This window comes from Perissodus microlepis, chromosome 4 (genome assembly GCF_051167445.1).
Source record: "Perissodus microlepis isolate ML-2025 ecotype Zambia chromosome 4, ASM5116744v1, whole genome shotgun sequence".
Classification (NCBI taxonomy): domain Eukaryota; kingdom Metazoa; phylum Chordata; class Actinopteri; order Cichliformes; family Cichlidae; genus Perissodus; species Perissodus microlepis.
In genome coordinates this window covers 14,682,613-14,703,092 of record NC_140464.1, presented here as the reverse complement: position 1 = coordinate 14,703,092, position 20,480 = coordinate 14,682,613, and the positions used below count along the sequence as shown (strand labels likewise).

General features: G+C 36.5%; 1 protein-coding gene and 1 long non-coding RNA gene across 5 annotated transcripts; one reads left to right on the top strand and one right to left on the bottom strand.

The window, feature by feature from the left end:
* The first annotated feature begins 3,488 nt into the window (after nucleotides 1-3,488).
* On the top strand, nucleotides 3,489-5,156 carry LOC146388581 (uncharacterized). The gene is made up of 3 exons (XR_014800060.1): nucleotides 3,489-3,730; nucleotides 4,391-4,493; nucleotides 4,949-5,156. It is a non-coding gene; the product is annotated as an uncharacterized LOC146388581 (long non-coding RNA).
* Nucleotides 5,157-5,513: 357 nt separating this feature from the next.
* LOC146388580 (nuclear GTPase SLIP-GC-like) lies at nucleotides 5,514-19,197 on the bottom strand. 4 transcript variants are annotated; one of them, XM_084925971.1, is made up of 23 exons: nucleotides 18,444-19,197; nucleotides 16,693-16,774; nucleotides 16,409-16,521; nucleotides 15,595-15,636; nucleotides 15,448-15,486; nucleotides 14,610-14,634; nucleotides 14,366-14,452; nucleotides 13,966-14,053; nucleotides 12,945-13,161; nucleotides 12,602-12,823; nucleotides 10,692-10,898; nucleotides 10,424-10,599; nucleotides 9,842-9,935; nucleotides 9,672-9,759; nucleotides 9,433-9,554; nucleotides 8,992-9,165; nucleotides 8,751-8,905; nucleotides 8,505-8,622; nucleotides 8,264-8,372; nucleotides 8,032-8,162; nucleotides 7,738-7,819; nucleotides 7,456-7,561; nucleotides 5,514-7,171 (listed from the first exon to the last, which is right to left on the bottom strand). In XM_084925971.1, the coding sequence occupies exons 2-22, from the start codon at nucleotides 16,757-16,759 to the stop codon at nucleotides 7,476-7,478; spliced, it is 2,442 nt and encodes an 813-aa protein (XP_084782097.1). In that variant the 5' UTR covers nucleotides 16,760-16,774; nucleotides 18,444-19,197; the 3' UTR covers nucleotides 5,514-7,171; nucleotides 7,456-7,475. The 4 variants fall into 4 exon arrangements, with proteins under 4 accessions (XP_084782097.1, XP_084782095.1, XP_084782096.1 ...); XM_084925969.1 differs by having other exon boundaries at nucleotides 7,480-7,561; nucleotides 18,444-19,196; XM_084925970.1 differs by having other exon boundaries at nucleotides 7,480-7,561; nucleotides 19,085-19,196.
* Nucleotides 19,198-20,480: the final 1,283 nt, after the last annotated feature.

Below are 20,480 nucleotides of genomic sequence, written 5' to 3'. Positions count from 1 at the left end.
ATAGTTAGAGAGACTGTAGATTGCATAGTGGGAGGGGGCTGGGGTGCAGGGCAGGAGAACAGCTAACCCCCACCCCCAGGACTGGAGGCCACAGTTACAAGCCTGTGGGAGGGCAACCCTCCAGGGCAAAGAGAAGGAGAGTAGTGGAAAACTACTGAAGAGCAGCTTTCCACTACCCCCCCCCCCCACACACACACACACACACACACACACACACACACAGATCAGCCTTAGGTGTGCTGATCTCCAGATGCATCTGTAAGGAAGAGGTGAAGAGTGGCAAATCCTGCAGCATCATAAGCTGTGAGATGTCATCGTTCAGCACTGATGGCGTGTACGTGCCGTCAAGTGAGAAAGCCGAAGACCTCGCACTGATTCTCATGCATTTCGTCCACACTTTGTGTTTACATCGTTGCGTGTAATCCGTTTACCTGCTCTCATTTGCTGATTTAGTTGTTTGGTGGTTGTTGATATAGTTTTCTTAGCTTTAACCTGAAATGCACAAGATTCATTTGTAATTAATAGAATATATATGATTATACATGAAGTGTATGAAGGAATGTATATTCACACACAAAAGAAACAAAGGATGGGATGCCCATCTTCTGCCCTTCTTCTTCTTACCACATTTGGTCAGAGGAAGAAGGGCGGGGGAGTAGAAGTCATGCATACAACATGGCCAAATGGCTATCAATGCTTCTAAGGGGTCACTTAGGAGCATTCAGGATTCTTCCTCTAGTTTCCTGCATGATCAGTAAATCCAGACTTGGAAGTTCACAGTTGGAAATTACAGCAAAAAAAAAAACGCCAAAGGATTAGGTGCTGCCGAACACTATGAACTTACGAATGATAATTTTTTGGCTTTTTTCACTTCTCGTACAATGTTGGATTACCATTTCAAAGTAATTGGAGAACACTATAGAGTTACTTTGCTATTGGATTATATTGACAGGGAACAGAAATAAATGCATCTTCAGGCCTGGATGAGCCCATCCTCTCTCTCATTCCTCCCAAGATCAGTATTAGGAATCTACATTAGCTTAATTAGGTAAGTAAAATTCAAGTGATTTTATTAAGTGATTATTATTATTATTACTTGATTCATCTTTTGCTTTGCTTCTACTAAATTCCTTTAATGTAATATTCTGGATTCAAAAAGTCCAAATTCTCAACATGCTTTTTTTTTAAAACCTTTGTGAAACAGGAAATGTAAAAACCTGTATTGTTGTAATATCACACAAAGGGTTACTTTGGCCATAAAAGTTAACAGATTATAGAAGAGAGCTGCTGATGACAGATGTGACTGGAGGATTGTAGATGACCTGTAAGGCCACTGAGATAAGAACGCTTTTACAGGAAGCAGGATCACCAATCATTCGACTTCCGGTTGAAAAATAGATTGTGGTTCAGTTTTTACATTTCATAGATAATTTTGTTGTATGTTAAAAACTGCTGTGGTGCTGCGAAATACTTTTTGGCAGGCAGCTTATTTTTAGTATCAGAAAAAAACAAGAACAGGGTTTGAAAAAAAAAACATGTTTCCATCTTACAGCATAGAATCAATACAGAATATAAGCAACAGAAACAATATGCTATAATAGCTAAAGTAGAAGCTGAGACTTACTTTTTCTTGCTGCTTTATTACTCATATGACAACCAAAAAAAACCATTGTATTACAGTAAATTACTATTTATGTTAGAAATGTAAGTAAATGGTATACATAAGTCATGTGCTATAGAAGTCTCAAGATAAAACTGAGAAATACATCATGAAAATAAATGTAACATGACCAAAGGCATTAAATTATAATATTCAAATTTACTACAAGGGAAAGAAAATCCTTGAATCCTTAAAACTGAAAAGAGTCTGAATATCATGGTATTCCTGTGGTTTAAAGCACTAAAATTAAAATCAGTAACATTGCAGTCCCACTGCTGTATACTTTCCTGTATAACTAGGGTACACAAATGATGAACAAATACAACAAAAGTAGGAAAAAAAGACATCAAAACATTTTTGAATGTAGTGCTGGTCTTTTGGTTTAGACCAGGGGTAGGCAACTCCAGGCCTCGAGTGCCGGTGTCCTGCAGGTTTTAGATCTCACCCTGGGTCAACACACTTGAATCAAATGATTAGTTCATTACCAGGCCTTTGGAGAACTTCAAGATACTTTGAGGAGGTAATTTAGCCATTTGAATCAGCTGTGTTGGATCAAGGACACATCTAAAACCTGCAAGACACTGGCACTCAAGGCCTGGAGTTACCTACCCCTGGTTTAGACCCTCACAATTAAAACCTTAATATCCTTGAGAGGAATTCATGCTTTAAAATCCCAATCCATCCATTTTCTTCTGCTTATCCAATTCGGGTTTGCTGGAGCCTTTCCCAGTTGTCAGGCGAGAGGCAGAGTACATGACATGACAACTTAAATGACATTGTTTTTAGAGACCATAAGTCAGTCTTTTTTAATGTATCTGTCAACTCAAAGTCTCCTTCCCAAGGATTTATTAGGCGCAGGTGCTTTATTGATGACTCTATCATTTATCTGTTTTCTTCTCTTTTTAATTTTAAAACCTCTTCTGACCTCCTTACTAATTCTTTTAATGAACACTGTCTTGCCATTCTTAATCAGGTTGCTCTTTTCAAAACTAGGCATTGCTCTGTTAGTTCCCGCACACCCTGGTTAAACAATACAAATTGTGTTCTTCGACGCTCCTGTTGAAAAGCAGAGCGTCTCTGGAAGTCCACAGGTCTGGTTGTCCATCATGAACACTTCAAATAACTTCTTCACTTATATAATGAGTCAGTGAACGAGGCTAGATCCTCTTATTTCAATAATCTTATAAACCGTCATAAAAATAACCCAAGAATTCTATTTGATACCATCAGCAGTATTGTTTCTCCTCCAACCTAGCATGCTGTGTTACTGTAATACTTTCCTCAATCACTTTGTAAATAAGGTGATGGACCTGAGATCCAAAATCTCCTCAAGTGCCTCCCCTTATGAAGATGCCCTGAGTGTCCTGGGTCATTTACTTCTTTTTCTCCAATCACACTCAATGACTTAATTACAGTAATAGGTAAAATTAAATTCTCATCGTGCTCTTTAGATATATTGCCTCTCTCTGTCCTGTCTGGGACTCTCACCATCATTGGTCCCACATTGTTATCCATCATTAACAGTTCACTGAGGCAAGGTTGTGTTCCATCCTTTAAACATGCTGAGGAAACTCCTCTTTTTTTAAAATAAATAAATAAATAAAATTAATTAATTAATTTAAAAAAAAAAAAGCAGAATCTAGATCCTTGCTCTACTAGTAATTATTGGGCTATTTCAAAATTGCCATTTATAAGTAAATTACTGGAAAAATCAGTTCAGGTCCTCACTATGCAGATTACAGATTTTTTGTCCCTTTTCAATCTGGCTTTCAAAAGCAGCACTCCACTTAGATCGCTCTCTAAGAAAATGGGTGTAGGTCACAAGGTTTCGGGTGAGCTCATTGTGAAACCTAGCCCCACCCTGTCATGTGATTTCCTGAGGTCAGATGGCCCAGGATGTGAGTGGGCGTTAAGGCGTCTGGCAAGGAATCTCAACACTGGATTATAGATGGCAGACAGTTGGTGTCGTAAACCACCGCCTCTGTTCAAAGATGGTCGCTCACAGTGGACATAAATGGCATCTTTTACTCTTCTTTCAAACCATCTAGCTACAGTCGACAGGGGAACAAGGTTTGTAATGTACATGATTTAATTTGAGCAATCTGAAATGCATAATATGTATTGTATAGTTTAATAGAAAACGGCTAGACTAGCGTAACGAGCGGTTAAAATGGTGTCAATGGTGTTAGTGATGCTGAAAAACTAGTTCATGTATTTATTACTTCCATGCTCGACTACTGCAATTCATTATTATCAGGAAGTCCAAAAAACTTCCTGAAAAGCCTTCAGTTAATCCTGCTCCTCACATACAAGGTCTTAAATAATCAGGCCCCATCTTATCTTAATGACCTTGTAGTACTATTAGAGCACTTCGCTCTCGCACTGCAGGCCTACTTGTTGTTCCTAGAGTATTTAAAAGTAGAATGGCAGGGAGAGCCTTCAGTTTTCAGGCCCCTCTTCTGTGGAACCAGCTCCCAGTTTTGTTTGGGGGGACACTATGTCTACTTTTAAGATTAGGCTTAAAACTTTCCTTTTTGCTAAAGCATATAGTTAGGGCTGGACCAGGTGACCCTGAATCCTCCCATAGTTATGCTGCAATAGACGTAGGCTGCCTGGGATTCCCATGATGCATTGAGTTTTTCCTTTCCAGTCACCTTTCTCACTCACTATGTGTTAATAGACCTCTGCATTGAATCATACCTATTATTAATCTCTGTCTCTCTTCCACAGTATGTCGTTATCCTGTCTTCTTTCTCTCACCCCAACCGGTCGCAGCAGATGGCCCCGCCCCTCCCTGAGCCTGGTTCTGCCGGAGGTTTCTTCCTGTTAAAAGGTTTTTTTTCCTTCCCACTGTCGCCAAAATGCTTGTCATATGATTGTTGGGTTTTTCTCTGTATCTATTATTGTAGGATCTACTGTACAATATAAAGCGCCATGAGGTGACTGTTGTTGTGATTTGGCGCTATAAAAATAAAACTGAATTGAATTGATTATATGGATGGGTTGTCATTTTGGAAGTTGCTGTTTGTGTGAAAGACTAGACAATAAACTAATGTTGTTTTTTGCTCAGTCAAGTCAGAGTGATGTCTGTTGTTTTCTGCACAACACCTCTTTGCAACTGATATGTGATCTGATGATTTACCACAATTGCTGGGTTGTCAGACACAGATTGCATGAAGTTATCAATTTGACTCAATTGCAGGCTGATATTAGACTTAGAAATCCGAAGTTGCCTATTGTGTGAATGTGAGTATAACGGTCTGTCTCTCTGTGTTGGCCCTGCGATAGACCTGTCCACCCCGCCTCTGGACTGCTGGGATAGGCTCCACCCACCAGGCAGAGTGACTACAATACCCCATCAGCCTTTTACGGCTGAGAGCTCATCAAGAATGATAAAAAATAATAAAATCATGCCCATATACTTCACTGTAAATTTACTATTGTTATCATTTATACACAATTTTTAATAGTCTTCACAGTCTCCTTTTACATCGACAGTCTTGCTGCCTTACGTTTTTGAGGTTGAGATACCAAAATATGAAAAAAAAATACTATAATAAAAAATGCATTGAGAAATATTTCAAACTAAAAAAATATTGGTTTAGATTAAATTACATACTTAAGTTAAAAATAACCACAAAATGTGCCCCATGTGCATATCACATCAATGATCTACCTGCCCATTACTGTGTCCACCTTGTTACTGTGGAAAATGAGGAAGATGTTTTATACTTAAATTAGCCATTATTACTTATGTGAGGCAGTATCAGTTTATACTGTAAATAAGCATAAGAGGGTGAACATGCTATGCTTCAACACATCTGTGAATCACTCAGAAAAATGGAAGAAAGGGTTGATGAAAGCCTGATATTTATTCTGGTTCTTTAAAAAAAGACGATTTTCCTTAAAAAAGAAAAGAAAACAAACAAAAATAACAACAACAAAAAAACAATGCCCCTAAGAGTAAGAGTAATGGGGGTTACAGCCAATTCAGGGACTTATATCAAAGACTTTAAGCATTGAAAATGTATTCATAGAATTAAAATAACATCTGGTTATAATATTATGAGTGAGGGTGTACAACTGTTTTTAATTTTTATAGCTTATATTAAAAACTGAACTTGAACAAAAATGACTGGACATGGCATTTCAGGATATTTGTGCTTAAAAAACCCCCAAACAAAAGTATAATTGATTTCTAAGGTAAATTGGGGATTAAGATTGTAAGACAAGCTTTTAGAAATAATGTGATAATATATTTTTATACAAAATACACTCAGTTCTTTTGTGGGGACTCAAATGGCACAGGATACTTGGAAAGACCTGCAACAACAACAATGGCTGTTAGGTGTGACAGAGGTGCACCTTAGACAAACTCAAATTCTGTCAACAGCACACAATGTTGTCAAAATATCACAACAGAGTCAGCTGATACTACTACCAAAACAATGTTCATATAATAATATTTTTTGTGAAGAATAAACATAGATGACAGGTCAGAAAGATTGTAGGGAACAAGAAAGCAACAATTAAAAGAGCATGACAAGAAGTGTGAATGTGTCCTTGGAAAAAAACCCCAGAAACTTTAAGTTTTACAAATAAATTTATGACTAGTTGTGTTTTTCATACACAAATCCATCTTATCCTAATTCAGATATTGTTTTTAAGAAAAACACCCTCTGCTGTGGCTCTAATGTATGAAAACCTGTCAAAAACATACATATTTGTGTGTGAAAGGTTGAGATAAAAAACTATTTTTAATCTCATAATCAGACAGTTAATTCCATAATGAAAAGAACTTGTGAAATTAAACATTTATTGGAGGAAAAGATGGACACAATGTAGAGGGATAAAACTAGTCCTGTAGCTGCATGGAGATGGAGCTACTTACCCTAACTGACCAATCAACGTTTACAAGATAAATTGTAGGAGACTTAGGATTATAATACTAAAAATCTTAAAACAATGGTCTGGTTGGCTTGTTACCTTTAAATATTTGTAGGTAAATACAATCACAGTTCTAATTGTAATTTTAGATAAAATACATTGATGTTCCTTTTAATTACAGGGGAATTACGCGTTAGTCGTGGGCTATATTATAACGTGTTGCCATGTTTTTACCTTCTGTGATAAGTAGACTGATTTTACATGTACTGAAATGTGTTATATAATTGTCATCTGAATGAACCATAACTAAACTCATGAAATAAAAGCATTAAAGTAGATCGAAATATATGTAGAGTGATGTGAATCTCTTTCAGTTTTTCCTCAAACTTCTCTGTCAGCCTCAAGATTTAAAACATTAAAAGAGACAAATGTCTTACAGAAATAAAAATCCAGAATCCCTTATAATGACATTCACAAAATCAAAGTCAAATGTCACCAAAGACCAAATAAAAACAACTGAAAAGGATTGAGACCAAATCAGATGTTTTTTTGTTTTAAACAGCACTTCCTCTGGTAAGACCTGTTTGTGTCCAGGCTTCTGCAGTTTCTACCTGGTCAGCAAATCTGAAACATTAAAAAAAGAGAGCAAAGGTTTGACAATAAACAATAACCAATGAACATAATATAATTTCTACATTTTTAAAATCGTAATATTGCTTGTAAAACTCCTCACACTAAAGAATACTAATGGCTATAATTAGTTTAAATGTTGAATTGCAGATTCCCCTAAAATGGACTCATTGCAGCCTCTGAGCTGATCATCATACTTTGACTTAAAATAAATGTTAACATTGTTAAGAGCAAAAATTGTTTCTTTTTTGTAAAATTTTAAATATTTAATGTAATACCATTGATAACATATTAGGAGTTACCCAGTAAGAGACACTTCATCATCTGGAGTGCCTGGAAGTTCATCATAACGTTTCTTCACCATATCAAGCTCTGTTGAAACATCTGAAAAACAAATTTGAATTTTTGTGAATCAGTAATTTATAAGTTAATTTAAAAAATAGATAAATAGTTACATAGACTAAGTTATCAGGTGCAAGATTGCAAAGATAAAGATAAAAGGACGGAAGCATTATCAAGCACTTGGAACCGATGTAATTACAGCAAACTGTCCTGTTTACCTGGGAGTGAGCTCCCATCAGTCTTGAATGAAAGTTCAAAGGATTCATTCATAGTAGTCTCCAGAATCTCAAGGATGTCTCTCTAATTTAAAAAAAATTGTATTCACTTATCACAGATCAAATATTGTATTAAAGTCAAATTAAATTACATTTAGAAATTTCTCAGACTTGATTTAAAACATAAATGGAAACATAAATTTTTGTATAAGTCTATTCCAGTTAAACACAGAAAAAGCCTTCAGGTGAGCTATAACAAAATATGGTCATAATACTTCTTCATAAAACATGACAAACCATTAAACTGCGTAACTTCTCCAACATGGTATTTTTTGCCTGCTCAAACATGTCCTTCTTTGAGTGCACATGGTTCTTAATAGTCTCTCTCATGTTGTACAGCGTGCCTTCTCCTCTAAATTCTGCAGCCTCTACAATAAGACAGAAAACTCCAATCAGATTTCTCTTGCTCAATAATGATAAATATAAATATGTGTTTTAGTGCCAAGTTGTGAATAATATTATTTCTTACTCTTGTAGCCTTCATCCATAATGTCTTCAATTGTCTCTGTCAAACTGCTGTACACTTTTTTCTTCTGTTCCCGGATCATTCTGTTCAGTTTTGCCTTAATTTTTTCTTCCTTAGACACAAAACATGAAATACGGATGAACGTTGTTTTAAATTACATCAAGCTATAAAACTAATTTTTCATTTGTTCCCTTTACTGTACTTTACTGTTTGAATTGATGTATAGAAAAGTTTCATCTCTTACCTCTGTCTTGAGAAATCTGAGCTGCAGTTCAGTATTTTTGTACTTTTCAATCAGAGAATCAGTGTTAAGTGAAAAAGTCTTGATGACTCCGTTGAATGCTACACATTCTGAGTCATTTCTAAAACATGTAAACATTGTGGTTATTAATGGCAGAGTTGGCAAGTTTATATTTTAAAATTGTGATATGTTATAAATTACATATCTTGAATAATATTATGTGACTGTTTAGAACTTGTCTTTTCTTACGGGAAGGTCTTTCTGAATTCTTTATCAATGCTGTCAGTCAGACATGAAGCCAACATCATGTTAAGGTTAATTAGGGTCCCGTTCTTTGGTTTGTGGACGCCACCATTCTCAACGACACACTTCAGTACCCTGTGAAAAGCACCACCCTTCATTCCCTAAAACAAAAAAGAAAACAGAATTATTTAAATACATACTCCTTTAAAACCTGTTGCTTTGTTACAACTAGATTTAAAATACATACGTGATACAAGAAGTTCTTGAGTTTTTCTCCGTATGAACCTTTGGATTTCTCAACGCCATCATTAAGACATTTTTCAAAGGCCGTAATGGTCTCTTCCATTTCTTTGTTGATATTTGCAAGTTGAAGGTTCATGTTTCTCTCAAGTTCTGAACACACCTCACCTTTTTTATCATCCTGAAAAATATTTGAAGGAATAAAACCATAAAAAAAATACTTATTATTTCTTATAGATCTATAAACTTCACTTGGTTTTAAGTCACTCTCCTGTAAGTAAAACAGAATGGCAAAAATACATGAATCAATTGATCACTTAATAACCTATAAATTAATACATAAAAAAACATAATAAGAAACACAAAGACATTTGAGAAATCCCAACATGTAAGAGTTGGTTTTACTTGACCATCCCAACATGTAAGAGTTGGTTTTACTTGACCTTACCACTCCTCCGGAGTTGGCTCCTTGAATCAAAGCAAGAATCCCATAAGCTCCACTCACATAGTTTACTATCTCAGAGTGACAGTCATTGAGATCTTGCAAAAATCCCTGAAGTTTTGGTATTTCTGTTAAGAAGAAATTTCAGTGCCACAGTTTGACATTACGTACTATAATGCAAATTAAATAATTCTTCTTTCAGTCACAGCAAACTAAAACAACATGTTCACTGAGACTTCACCTACCAGTTTCTTCTGGATTTAGATGCTTCCCTTTTAGGAACTCTTTGGAGCTCACTGTGAACACTTTGAAACTGTCGTCAGTGAAGTGTTTCTGCGGAAAAATTATTTCATTTTAATGCATCTTTGCAACTGTGGAGAGTCTGTATTATTTTCTGTCAGCCTATAAAACTCACATTAATCTTGCTTTGCTGGCTGAATTCTTTCCTTACTCCATCCTTGGCTTGCTGGTTTCTCATTACTATTCCATCATGGATATCAGCTGATGAACTACAAGAAATGAGCATATCTGTACTGTTACCATCATCACTATTATCATCACCATCACCATCATTAATTTGGGGCAGGCTGGGCGGTTTTGATTTATTCTTGGCCTTTAGGTGAAAGTGTGGGAACCAAACTGAGCTTTGCCTGACTTTTGCACACCTGTAACTCTTTGTTAACACATAAATTGTATTTAAAGACTGGCTGTGGCAATGTTTCTCTGCCTGATGGTGGTTGTCCTCCAGTTTGTTGCATTCTATTTTTTAATAGAATGCAATTTAATAATAATTAAATTTAATAGAATTCTCTGTTTATTACTCAGTCCACTATTTGGTGTAAACTTTATAAAACTGGATCTGCCTCTGAGACTCATTTTGACCCAAATGTTCTGTATTAATTAGAAAAAAAAAGGCTCAACTCTGTGTTTTATTCTAGCCTGGGTTGATCTTAAATGGAAACACCGTGTAGTTGATCAGCATGCAAAATTTACTTACAGATCATCTGAATCATCAACAAGATCAGACTTGGTGCAGATAAAGTGAATTTGCTGACATTCGCCACCATTTCCAATCAGACTACTGACACTTTCCAGGATCTCCCAGGCCTCTTTCTCTGATGCTGCTCGATTAATGTCAGTCACAATCCACACAGTAGAACAATCTCCAACTATCTGAAAGGAGAATAACATGTCTCAGTGCTTCATTGAAAGATGACTGTTTACAGACAACACAGTATGAGCAAAGAACAGTAAATGTGAATTACCCCTTTCCACATCTGATCTCTGCTCTTGTTACGGTCGCCATTTCCAGGAAGGTCCACAAGTGTGACATGCTGGAGAAGAGACTTGTTTGGCACCCTGACAGTCACACACTTCACTAGAGGCCAAAACCACTTTTTTCCTTCATTGCCTTCTCCTTGTTTTGACTCACTTCTTGTGTACTTGACAAATTTTGCAGAAAGTTCATTAGCCTGCAATAAATAATAAAAGCTGTGCAGTTTAATTTTAATCCTACAGTTTAAGTGCTTTACAAAAACCATTAAAAAATCAGTGACAGAAAAAAAACAACTTAAAGAAATTGGATCACTAAAAGTTGAGTAATTAGTTTTCAATTTTATATATTTTTTTTATTTTTATTTTTTTTTTGCTTTTAAATTAAACACAGCATGCTTATACAGATTCAACTGAGGACAAATACTACATTTAGCATTTGTGAACTTATAAGCATGAAAAAAGAAAAAGGAGAAAAAAGAGGAAGAAAAAATTATAACAATATTAACTAAATAAAGAGTAAAATAAAATAAGAAAATCTGCGCAGAGCGTGAGGCATGAATTATGATCAGTTAATTTTTAAGAATTCTAGAAATGGCTACCAAATTGTACAAAAACTCGCCAGTTTCCCCCTTCTTTTAAATTGTATCTGTTCCATCCTGGCCACAGACACCATCTCATTAAGCTACCTTTTAAAACACGGGGCCGAAGAAGACCGCCACTGTAAAAGAATAAGTTTCTTTGCAGCCAGCATACCCATTGTAATTATCTGTTTTTGTGAAAAGGAAAAAAGATTCGATTGATGCAAATGATCCAAGTATAGCCAGTGTACCATCAAGTGGTACTTTTTTCCTAAATTGGTTTGAAAACCACGTAAAAATCTGGCTCCAAAAAACTTTCAAGACAGGGCAATGCCAAAATAGATGTGCAAGGGAACTTTCGTCAATTTTCGATTTAAATGATCAGATTGTGTCATGTACAAGCTTCCCCTTGTGTTATATTGGATCAAGACTGAGGGGAAATTCAGGTCATGTGAAACCCTTTTTAGAACAATCAACCATTTGATAGTTTTGAGAAAGTCTCTAATTATCATTCAAAACCAAAATGAAAATAGATTTTTATGAATTATTTAAAAGTTTTTATTCTCTATTTAAATAACACTAACTACACTCTTGTTCTTAACAGCAGAAACTACTTCATGTGGGAATTTTGCATAGTTTTCGACCACTTTGAGATATTAATAAGCCACTTTAGGGTGCTCCCTTATTTGCAAGGGATCACTGCAGCGCATAACTTGGCATGTTTTGACTTTCAGGGTTTTACACCACTTTATGCCATTCCTGACACAACCGACTGTCAGACACCAATTTACTAAAGTTTGTGGCCACTTTGATTCAATCTTTGATAACTTTGCTCAGCAGTTAATTTCTAAAGAGTGATTTAAAAAGGGTAGTTAGGTTAGAACAGGGAACTGACTGTTGTGTGAAGAGGTAAAGGTTCTTACTACGATTTAAAAAAAAAGAAAGAAAGAAAGAAAGAAAAGAAAATCATGCTCTACATAATGGACCTGGACCAAGCTTGGGTCTTGTTAACAACAGTTATTACAAGAACAATTTTTTTTTTCTGGCAATGTGGTCGTCTACATGTCATTATGGGATCTCAGTAAGATCTGTTTTGATCACTGGATCTGTTTTTGGTGTTTTGTGTTTTTTGGACTTTTGGATCTATGCTGCATTCTGTTTTCAGAAGTGAGATGTGTTTCCAATTCGTAATCTTTTGTTAATTTGGTCAGTTCCCTTTTGTGTCCAAGTTGTCCTAGTTTCACCTATGTCCCCTTCCCAGCATCCCCAGCGTGTAGACTATCATGGCTGTCTGTTATAGTAGTAATATGAGTTTGTCTTACTGATTCATATCTCAAAATCTTTCGCCTGGATTGGAGAAATTCTGGAATTTCTTTGAAATACTTGTTTTCCATGAGGTTTTCAGAGGACTTCTCTTTCCATTCTTCTCCATAAAGTGCTGTCAGCTTTTCAACAGCACCACGATAATCATCAGCGTCTTCCCTTTTCTGATTTTTATTATTGTCAAGAAACTGACGAAATGACCACAACTCATCTTTCCACTCCTACAAAAATAGATGACAAGCCATTTATTGGAGGCATGTACCCAGCCTTAAGCCCCAAGAACTGCACTATAACACATGATTTAGCTTCAAGTACAAATCAAATTTTGGGAATTCATTTTACCTCCTTTGTGATGAACTCAATTTCTGCTTCATACTTTGTGCTACGTGTGTTAGCTTCCACTCTGATCATGACTGAGGTGCAGGCATTGATGCTTCCAGAGGGTAAAAGATTCTTCTCTTTGATGATGGCATTTATCAAAGAGCTCTTTCCAGCCCCAGTTTTACCAAACACACCAACCAGCTCCCTCTTGTCTGTCTCCAAATCACTGATCTTTTTCCTGATGAACGAGATTTTAAATATGGGTTAATTGATTCAGTCACAAAAACATTTTTAAGCATGCTTCAAAAGGTTTAAAAGAGAGTTTTGTTATTTTTAATAGTAATCACTACTAGGTATTTCAGTTTTATAGACTCGCTCCACTAATTGTTTACTGTATGTTGTTTTGATCCACACCTTCCTTTTTGTGTCAGCTAAAGTGAAAATGTTTCCCCCAAGAGTTGGTACATACGGGGAACAGGAAAAAAATGTAGCTAAGTCACCAAAACTTCCTAAAAATATCACTCTTTGTTGGTCTTAACTTGGAAAGTTTTAGTTTACTACTGAATCATTCCGTCATCTATAATTGTGCGGCTGTGAGTCAAAAGTATGATGTAAAAATAACTAAACAAAGAACCAACACGTCAAACAGACTGACAAAAGAAACTAATTGGTGACTATTGAACCAAAAGGGTTCATGTTCAGGCAGCACGATGGCATGATGGCACTGTTGTCTCACACCACCATCTGGTTGGGGGCCTTTTTGTTTTAAGTTTACATGTTCTCTCTGTGTTTGCCTCGGTTCTCTCCAGGTACTCTGGCTTTCTCCAACAGTCCAAAGACGTGCAGTTAGTGCATTTAGGTTAATTCATCTCCGTGTGACTAAATTACACATAACTAACAGCTTCTGGGGATGTTTTACAGATATGTGCATTTTTGCTTTCTTTAAAAACAATCTCTCTGTGACTTGTTTGTGAAACTGTCACACAATCAGGAGTGGAACCAGGCCCATACATTACAAAATATGAAAAAAATTAATACTCACTTCAAAAAAGCACTGAGTTTGTCTTGGTCATTTAGTCTGGCATGTACAAATGTCATGATGCTTTTCACATCAGACAGTATGATTGATTCTGTGGACAAAAAAGTAAAAAACTATTTAGAAGGAATTATAGACTAGAATAACCAGAAAATGTAAAATCTCATGTTTAAAAAGAAAGCAAACCTGTGTGAATTAGAGAATATCAGGATCATAATGTGACCACTTACCAATCAAACTTACTATACCATGCATCGTGTGACTGTTACATTTTGACAACAGGCCAAAGAAAAAGTAATTTCTAGCATCAAAGATGAAACTGGCATGTTGGGCAAATTGTGCTGCACAGAAGTTTAACCCTATAGTGGCTTAAACTGTGACACTGTTTAGAAAGAAACATAAATACCTTCAAATCCTGGCATAGACTGACGCTGTCGCTTAGCTGGTGACTGCAACCTGCTGGCATCACTTTGAAGGTCTGATTTTCTCTTTCCTGATTGGATAAAAACAACAAAAAATAATAAGAAAAGAAAAACGTGTTTCTCTCAGTAAATCTATTCTTAGTAAAGTTATGTAGATTGCAAAAAATATTGGTGCCTTTAAAACAAAGACTAATATGAGATGCAATAAATACGATGCATGTGTCTCACCTGTATCACTTGTGGATGGCAAGACCTGAGGATGAATATGAGTTATACAGGAAATTATTACTATTTGCATTGGCATTGCTCTTTAACAGCATTTAAAGGACACTAACGTACAAGTTCTCCATGTTTTCAACCAGCAAACTGATGAAGAATACATTACGCCCTCCCATTACCCTCTTCTTATGCTATGAGACAATTCTTTTACATAATTAAGTTTTGGTGGCAGATTTCTGTTCTCATGTATTAATCACATGTTTAATCATATCACATTAGTAATAGTAATATCACTTTCTCACTTTAGTATAGCAAGAGCACTCCTGTCACTTAGTTGTATGCATGTGCACTAGAAATGACGGTTAAGCAGAAAGCAAGGTTATAATTCTCTCTGAGAGGGAGAGGGTTTTAAGCATGAGGCTGATGGTATAGCCTCCCCGTGAGAGGGGCCAACATGTAAGAGTTTGTGGAGTGTCTTTGTCTGTCTCTGGGTATATAAGATGTAAGGGCGGTGGCCACGATTCAGAGATGATCCTAGTGGTTTGGCTGGGATGCATCTATCCACATTGCAATGTGTTTATTACACCCTTTTCAAAACGCTCAATGGGTGTGTTGCAGGTTATTGTCAAAATTTCCACAACAAAGTCCCAGTCATGAAGACCTACAGAGACGGTTGGCAAACCCCCTAGCTACGGCAAAATTTCCCAACCCCCTATGAATTAGGTTTTTAGATTCAGTCATTTATTGGTTTCTGTAGAGAGTCGTCAGTTTCTATAGACCAGAGAATGGAGCTTTACTTTGTCTCAGGTAGTTGGCCTAAATGTCTGAAATTCAGTATAACCCTTACCTGAACCACATCAGCTGCTTCTTCATGCTCCTGTTCACACTGCAGATAAAAGTGCAAAGCAGTGTTTAATATTAAGCTCTTAAACATGTATTAAAATTGTATTTGTCATATGGACATTTAAGAACTTTTCCCTCCACATTTACTTACTTGAACAGAATTGACTGTTTCCCGATTTGAGTTTTGTTCTTCCTACAACAGTAAAAACAGTTCAAATCTATATTAGTTAAGAATTACTAAAATTACTCTACAAATAATTACTGCCAGTGAGACGCTGTCGAACACCAGTGGGTCACTTCGTGTTCACTCTCCATGGTAGACTATCACTTCTTGTTCCAACGCACAGTGGTATTTTTGTGTAGCTTATCTGCGTAGCCAGTTTAATTAAAAACGTATAGATAGCGTATTTCATAGTGTTATCTTCATGCACTCTGTGTATTCACTCACTAATTATAGTCACAGTATTCACTCACTGTGCCATCAGGGATTCGCTAGCTTAGCTCGGCTTGTAGCCAACTCACTAGCAGCATGGCCCTTTCACCTGTACCTCCTGCACTTTCTTGCTCATTGTGTCAGATTACTTTTGTTACTTTTGTGCTTAATTACTCCTTAGCCTCCTTTAGCAATAATGATACTTGCAATAAATGTAGACTATTTGCAGCTCTGGAGGCCAGGATCACAGAATTGGAGACTCTGCTTCGCACCCTTAAAAATCCCATAGCTAGCAAGGCCCCTTTAGCCCAGCAAAGCAGTGTTTAATATTAACCTCTTACTACTGTTTCTTGATTTCTTGATTTGTGTTTATTTCTTCCTAGCACAACAAAAACATTTCAGTTTTAGTAAAGAATTAACAAAAATGACACTACATATTATTACTGCCAGTTCATTTTTAATATTCTGATAATTCTAACAAAAGTTCACCTCCGAAGACTCAAATAAAAATGTTGTTAAAAAACTTAATTACCTTTAACAGCTTGAGGTTCTTCTTGAATTTCACTCTTGGTCCAGCTTTTGGGATCAAATGATCAATTTCTCGATCATCAAGGACACGCAGACTTTCTGCATCGATTTGTTCATCTGTAATTAAAAATAAAGTTGCAGAGATAAAAATTATTCTCAACTTGCTTTAGAAATTCTTGTTCAATGAGTGACAAAGCAATGGGCACAGTTATATGAGCTGTTTCACAGTTAACAGATCACATCATGATCAATATCTGTACCGATCATGGATTCACGTTAATACTTTACCTTTAAATTTCTCCACCCACTCACTTAGCCCCCATTCAGCCAGTTTGTTTCTTACGAAATCATCCATGACAAGGAAGTGAAACTGTAAGATAAACTGCGATGTTTAACCAGACAGTACTGCTTTACAGGTTAGACATTTGTGATCGACTTCTCCTTTAATGCATATATAATCAGAGACACTGATATCAAATTCAGATTAAAAGTTCAACAGTTCACCTTTTGTTAAAGTAACGCAAGAAAAGGCTGCTGAGGGAGATGTGAAGTAAACAGTGAGACATAGACAGAAAACAGGCGGGAAGAAAGCAAAAAGTCTGAAAACAGGTTAAAAACAAGTTAAAAACAAACTGGAACTGTGTGGCTCAGACTGCACAATTGCAGCTGCATTTAATAGAAAGGTAAATCCAACATGAATAAAGCGGATGCAGGGTAAAGCAGAACTGAGAACAGAGAAGAGCAGGAAGAGTGCAGCCAGATGGAAGTGGCTGAGAGAGGGGGGGTAACAACCTCCCCAGACAATAAATGTAGTTTAGCACTTTTGCGCTATTTTGTCACATAATCATATGATTATGTGATTAAAATTGCGCAAAAGTGCCTTCCTTTCCAAACTACATTAATTCTCTATTTGTGCTGTGTTGGATTACAATGTCAAGTAATTCAAGGACTCAGTATAGAGTTACTACCTTACTATTGGATTATATTGACACGACCCAAAGAAGTGCAACTTCCTGCCTGGATGTGCCAATCCTCTGCTCTCTCATTACTCTCAAGATCAGTATTAGAAATTTGCATTATCTCGGAGTAGATTAATTAGTTAAGTATATTAAGTATATTAAGTATATTAAGTGATTATTATTATTTAATACATAATTTGCTTTGCTCCTGCTAAATAGCTTTAATAAAATATCCTGCATTCAAAAAGTCTAAAGTAAAGAGCACAGAAAAAGTGGTTGTATGAATGGGCGTGAATGGGGCAAGTTGTCTAAAGCCCAACTTAAGATGGGCAGCAACAGTACCTCAACTGAACATAATGTCACTGGAAACAGAATAAAAAAATATTTCTGACAAAATACTTATAGACGGAGTCTGAGTTTGATAGAAAAATATACACAGTGTAAAAACCAAATATAAACAGTTCGGCTAATATGACACTTTTGGTTCAATCCTCTTTTTTTTTCTTCCGTTCTAAGACCTCCACCCATTTTGTGGATGAAAAAGTTATTTTAGCCACAGAACATCTGATATGATTTTCTTGGCTGTGCGGACCAATCAGTTTCAGTTTATACTGTTTATTCTTGTGCTCTGTGTGCAGCTGGGTTTGCTAGTTCACAGACTTTATAGAGCGTATTAGATCGTGACAAGAGGAATGCAATGTACACTTTATCTCTTACACCCTAAACCTCCCCACCCCCAACTTCCTGGCGCAACCCACAGCTCTGGAAAATGTACGTCCCAAAATGTTTGCATTGGACTGCAGAACAATATTGTAGTTCTCATGTTTTTAGTAGGTTTTATGTTTCACAGTTAATAGATCACATCCGTATCAATATCTGTACACAGGGTTTTTTGTTTTTTGTTTTTTGCACAAAATCATCCATAAGCAAGAAACTAAAAGATAAACTGTAATATTTCCTCAGACAGTACTGCTTGACAAATTAGACCTTTGTAATCAACTGGTCCTTAAATTCATTGACTCTAATTCTATATTCAGATAAACTTTTATTGAATTCAAATGAAAAGTTTAAACTACTTACCTTTGGTTTAAAGTAATGCAGAAAAAGACAGTTGACAATAAAAGAAATAAATGAACAAAAAGTTTAAAAAAATAAAAACAAAATGCAGGGAGGCACACACTGGAACAGGGTGGAAAAAAATCTAGCAAAAAGCAAAGTCCAAAAACAAACTGGGACTCAGTTTTGCAAAAGGTGTAGTTGACTATTTGGCAAAAGGCAAGTGAAAGTGGATCTCTACATATAACACAACGCTAAATCTAGACAGAGTAAAGTGGGTGTGCAGGGAAAAGCAGAACTGAGAAAACAAAAAACAGGATAGGGAAGACGCAGAAGAGGTGTTGATGCATGTAGAAAGCGGTTTTGTTTGGTGTCAAAAAAATCGAATGGATTAAAGTTTAGAGATTATTACAGATTAAAAACAAAATACAAGAAATAAGAACACTGTCTTATATAAGTATTTAACAGAAATTGGTGATAAAATCGCACAATTATGTCCCGTTTTCTAAGCTTCATTCCGTACTAACAAACAGAGGCGTCATAAGGATGAGAAAAGTGATAACATGAGCGCTAGAAAAATAGTAAACCGTCAATTACTTTTACTTTTGAAAATATTAACATATTACAATAAAGGGATGTTTGTTTCATAAGGTATTTGACCTTACCACTCCTCTCTTCTAGAATTAATGTCGTTTTGTCATTGCCAACAAATTATGAAATCTAATCAGCGTCTGACATCGCCTCCCCCCCCCTCCTTATTTCATGATTTGGTTCGGTCCAGTGCGCCAGGCTGAGCGCCAGAGCACTAACGGATCCGGTTCATAAGAGAGAGAGAGACAGATGGAAGTAATAAGAAGATAGCGAAGTCCATATGAAAGAAACTGCTCGAAATTCCTGGTATTTGTAATGTGTTGTATTGTGGCGGGGGAAAGAAACAAAAACAAACAAAGGAAAGCCAAACAATAATGATTATAAAAAAAAACCCCTGTACGTTAAAAAAGGAGTAAGAAGCAGCTCTGGAAGAAACAAGCTTTTTTAATCCCACCCCCTTTCCACCACTACTAATAATCAACACGTTTTCTTCCTGTTTATCCATCATAAATTCTTCCTTACAATTTGTTACATGTATTTGCTTTTATAACCCCAGTAACACGTCAAAACATATACATAAAGTTATATAAACATACTTGTGCGTGCATCCACACACACACAGTATGAAAATAGTGTTTGAGAATACCCGAATCAAAGCCCTACCTCCTCCCTTTGCAAAACCATGTTTTTTTTTGTTTTTTTTTTACTGCTTGTTAGACTGAATCATGCTGGGACATTGCTTCCGTTCTTTACTTCAGTCCACAATTTCACTCCACACACAGAAATGCAAAAGCTTTTTACTATTGTATGGATACTGGGATGTATTAAATTTAATTTCCCCCCAATTGCGTGCCCCTTCTCTTTAAGAAAACAATTTTAGTATTTTTTTATTTTAACAGGGGATGACTCGACCACCTGTCCCAGATTATGTCATCAGTGTCACGGTCTGCTCCGTGCCTCTGCTCCTTGGTGTTCGTGTAACCCGTGCTTGCTGTCCTCTCGTCCCACAATCCTCCTGGGAAAATAACAGAGGCAAATACACCACACTGCGACAAACTCACACTCACTGACTTCTAGCTGGGAAACTGACGGGAAGTCTCACGAAACAAGCGTCGGAGAGAGCTCCACAACACTCCTAAGTAGCTCCCCCGACGAGGCTTGATCAGCTGCAGGTGTGCATAATGAGCTCCCTCAGGTGTGGCCAGCATCCAGTCTGAACACACCCGCCGGGCCTGATGATGCCTGTAGACCGGTGCTCTGTACACACACACACACACACACACACGCACGCACACACAAAACAGGAAAACGAGCGACAGCAGCACCAAAAATACACATGTCCATAACATATTTAATAACCTTGGGTCCCTCTGACCCAGATCCGTCACATTAGGTTTAATACATGTGGTGGTGGCTGAGAGTCTTTCTTCTCTGGATTGTTGAACTATACAAAACCTGGCTCCATTAACT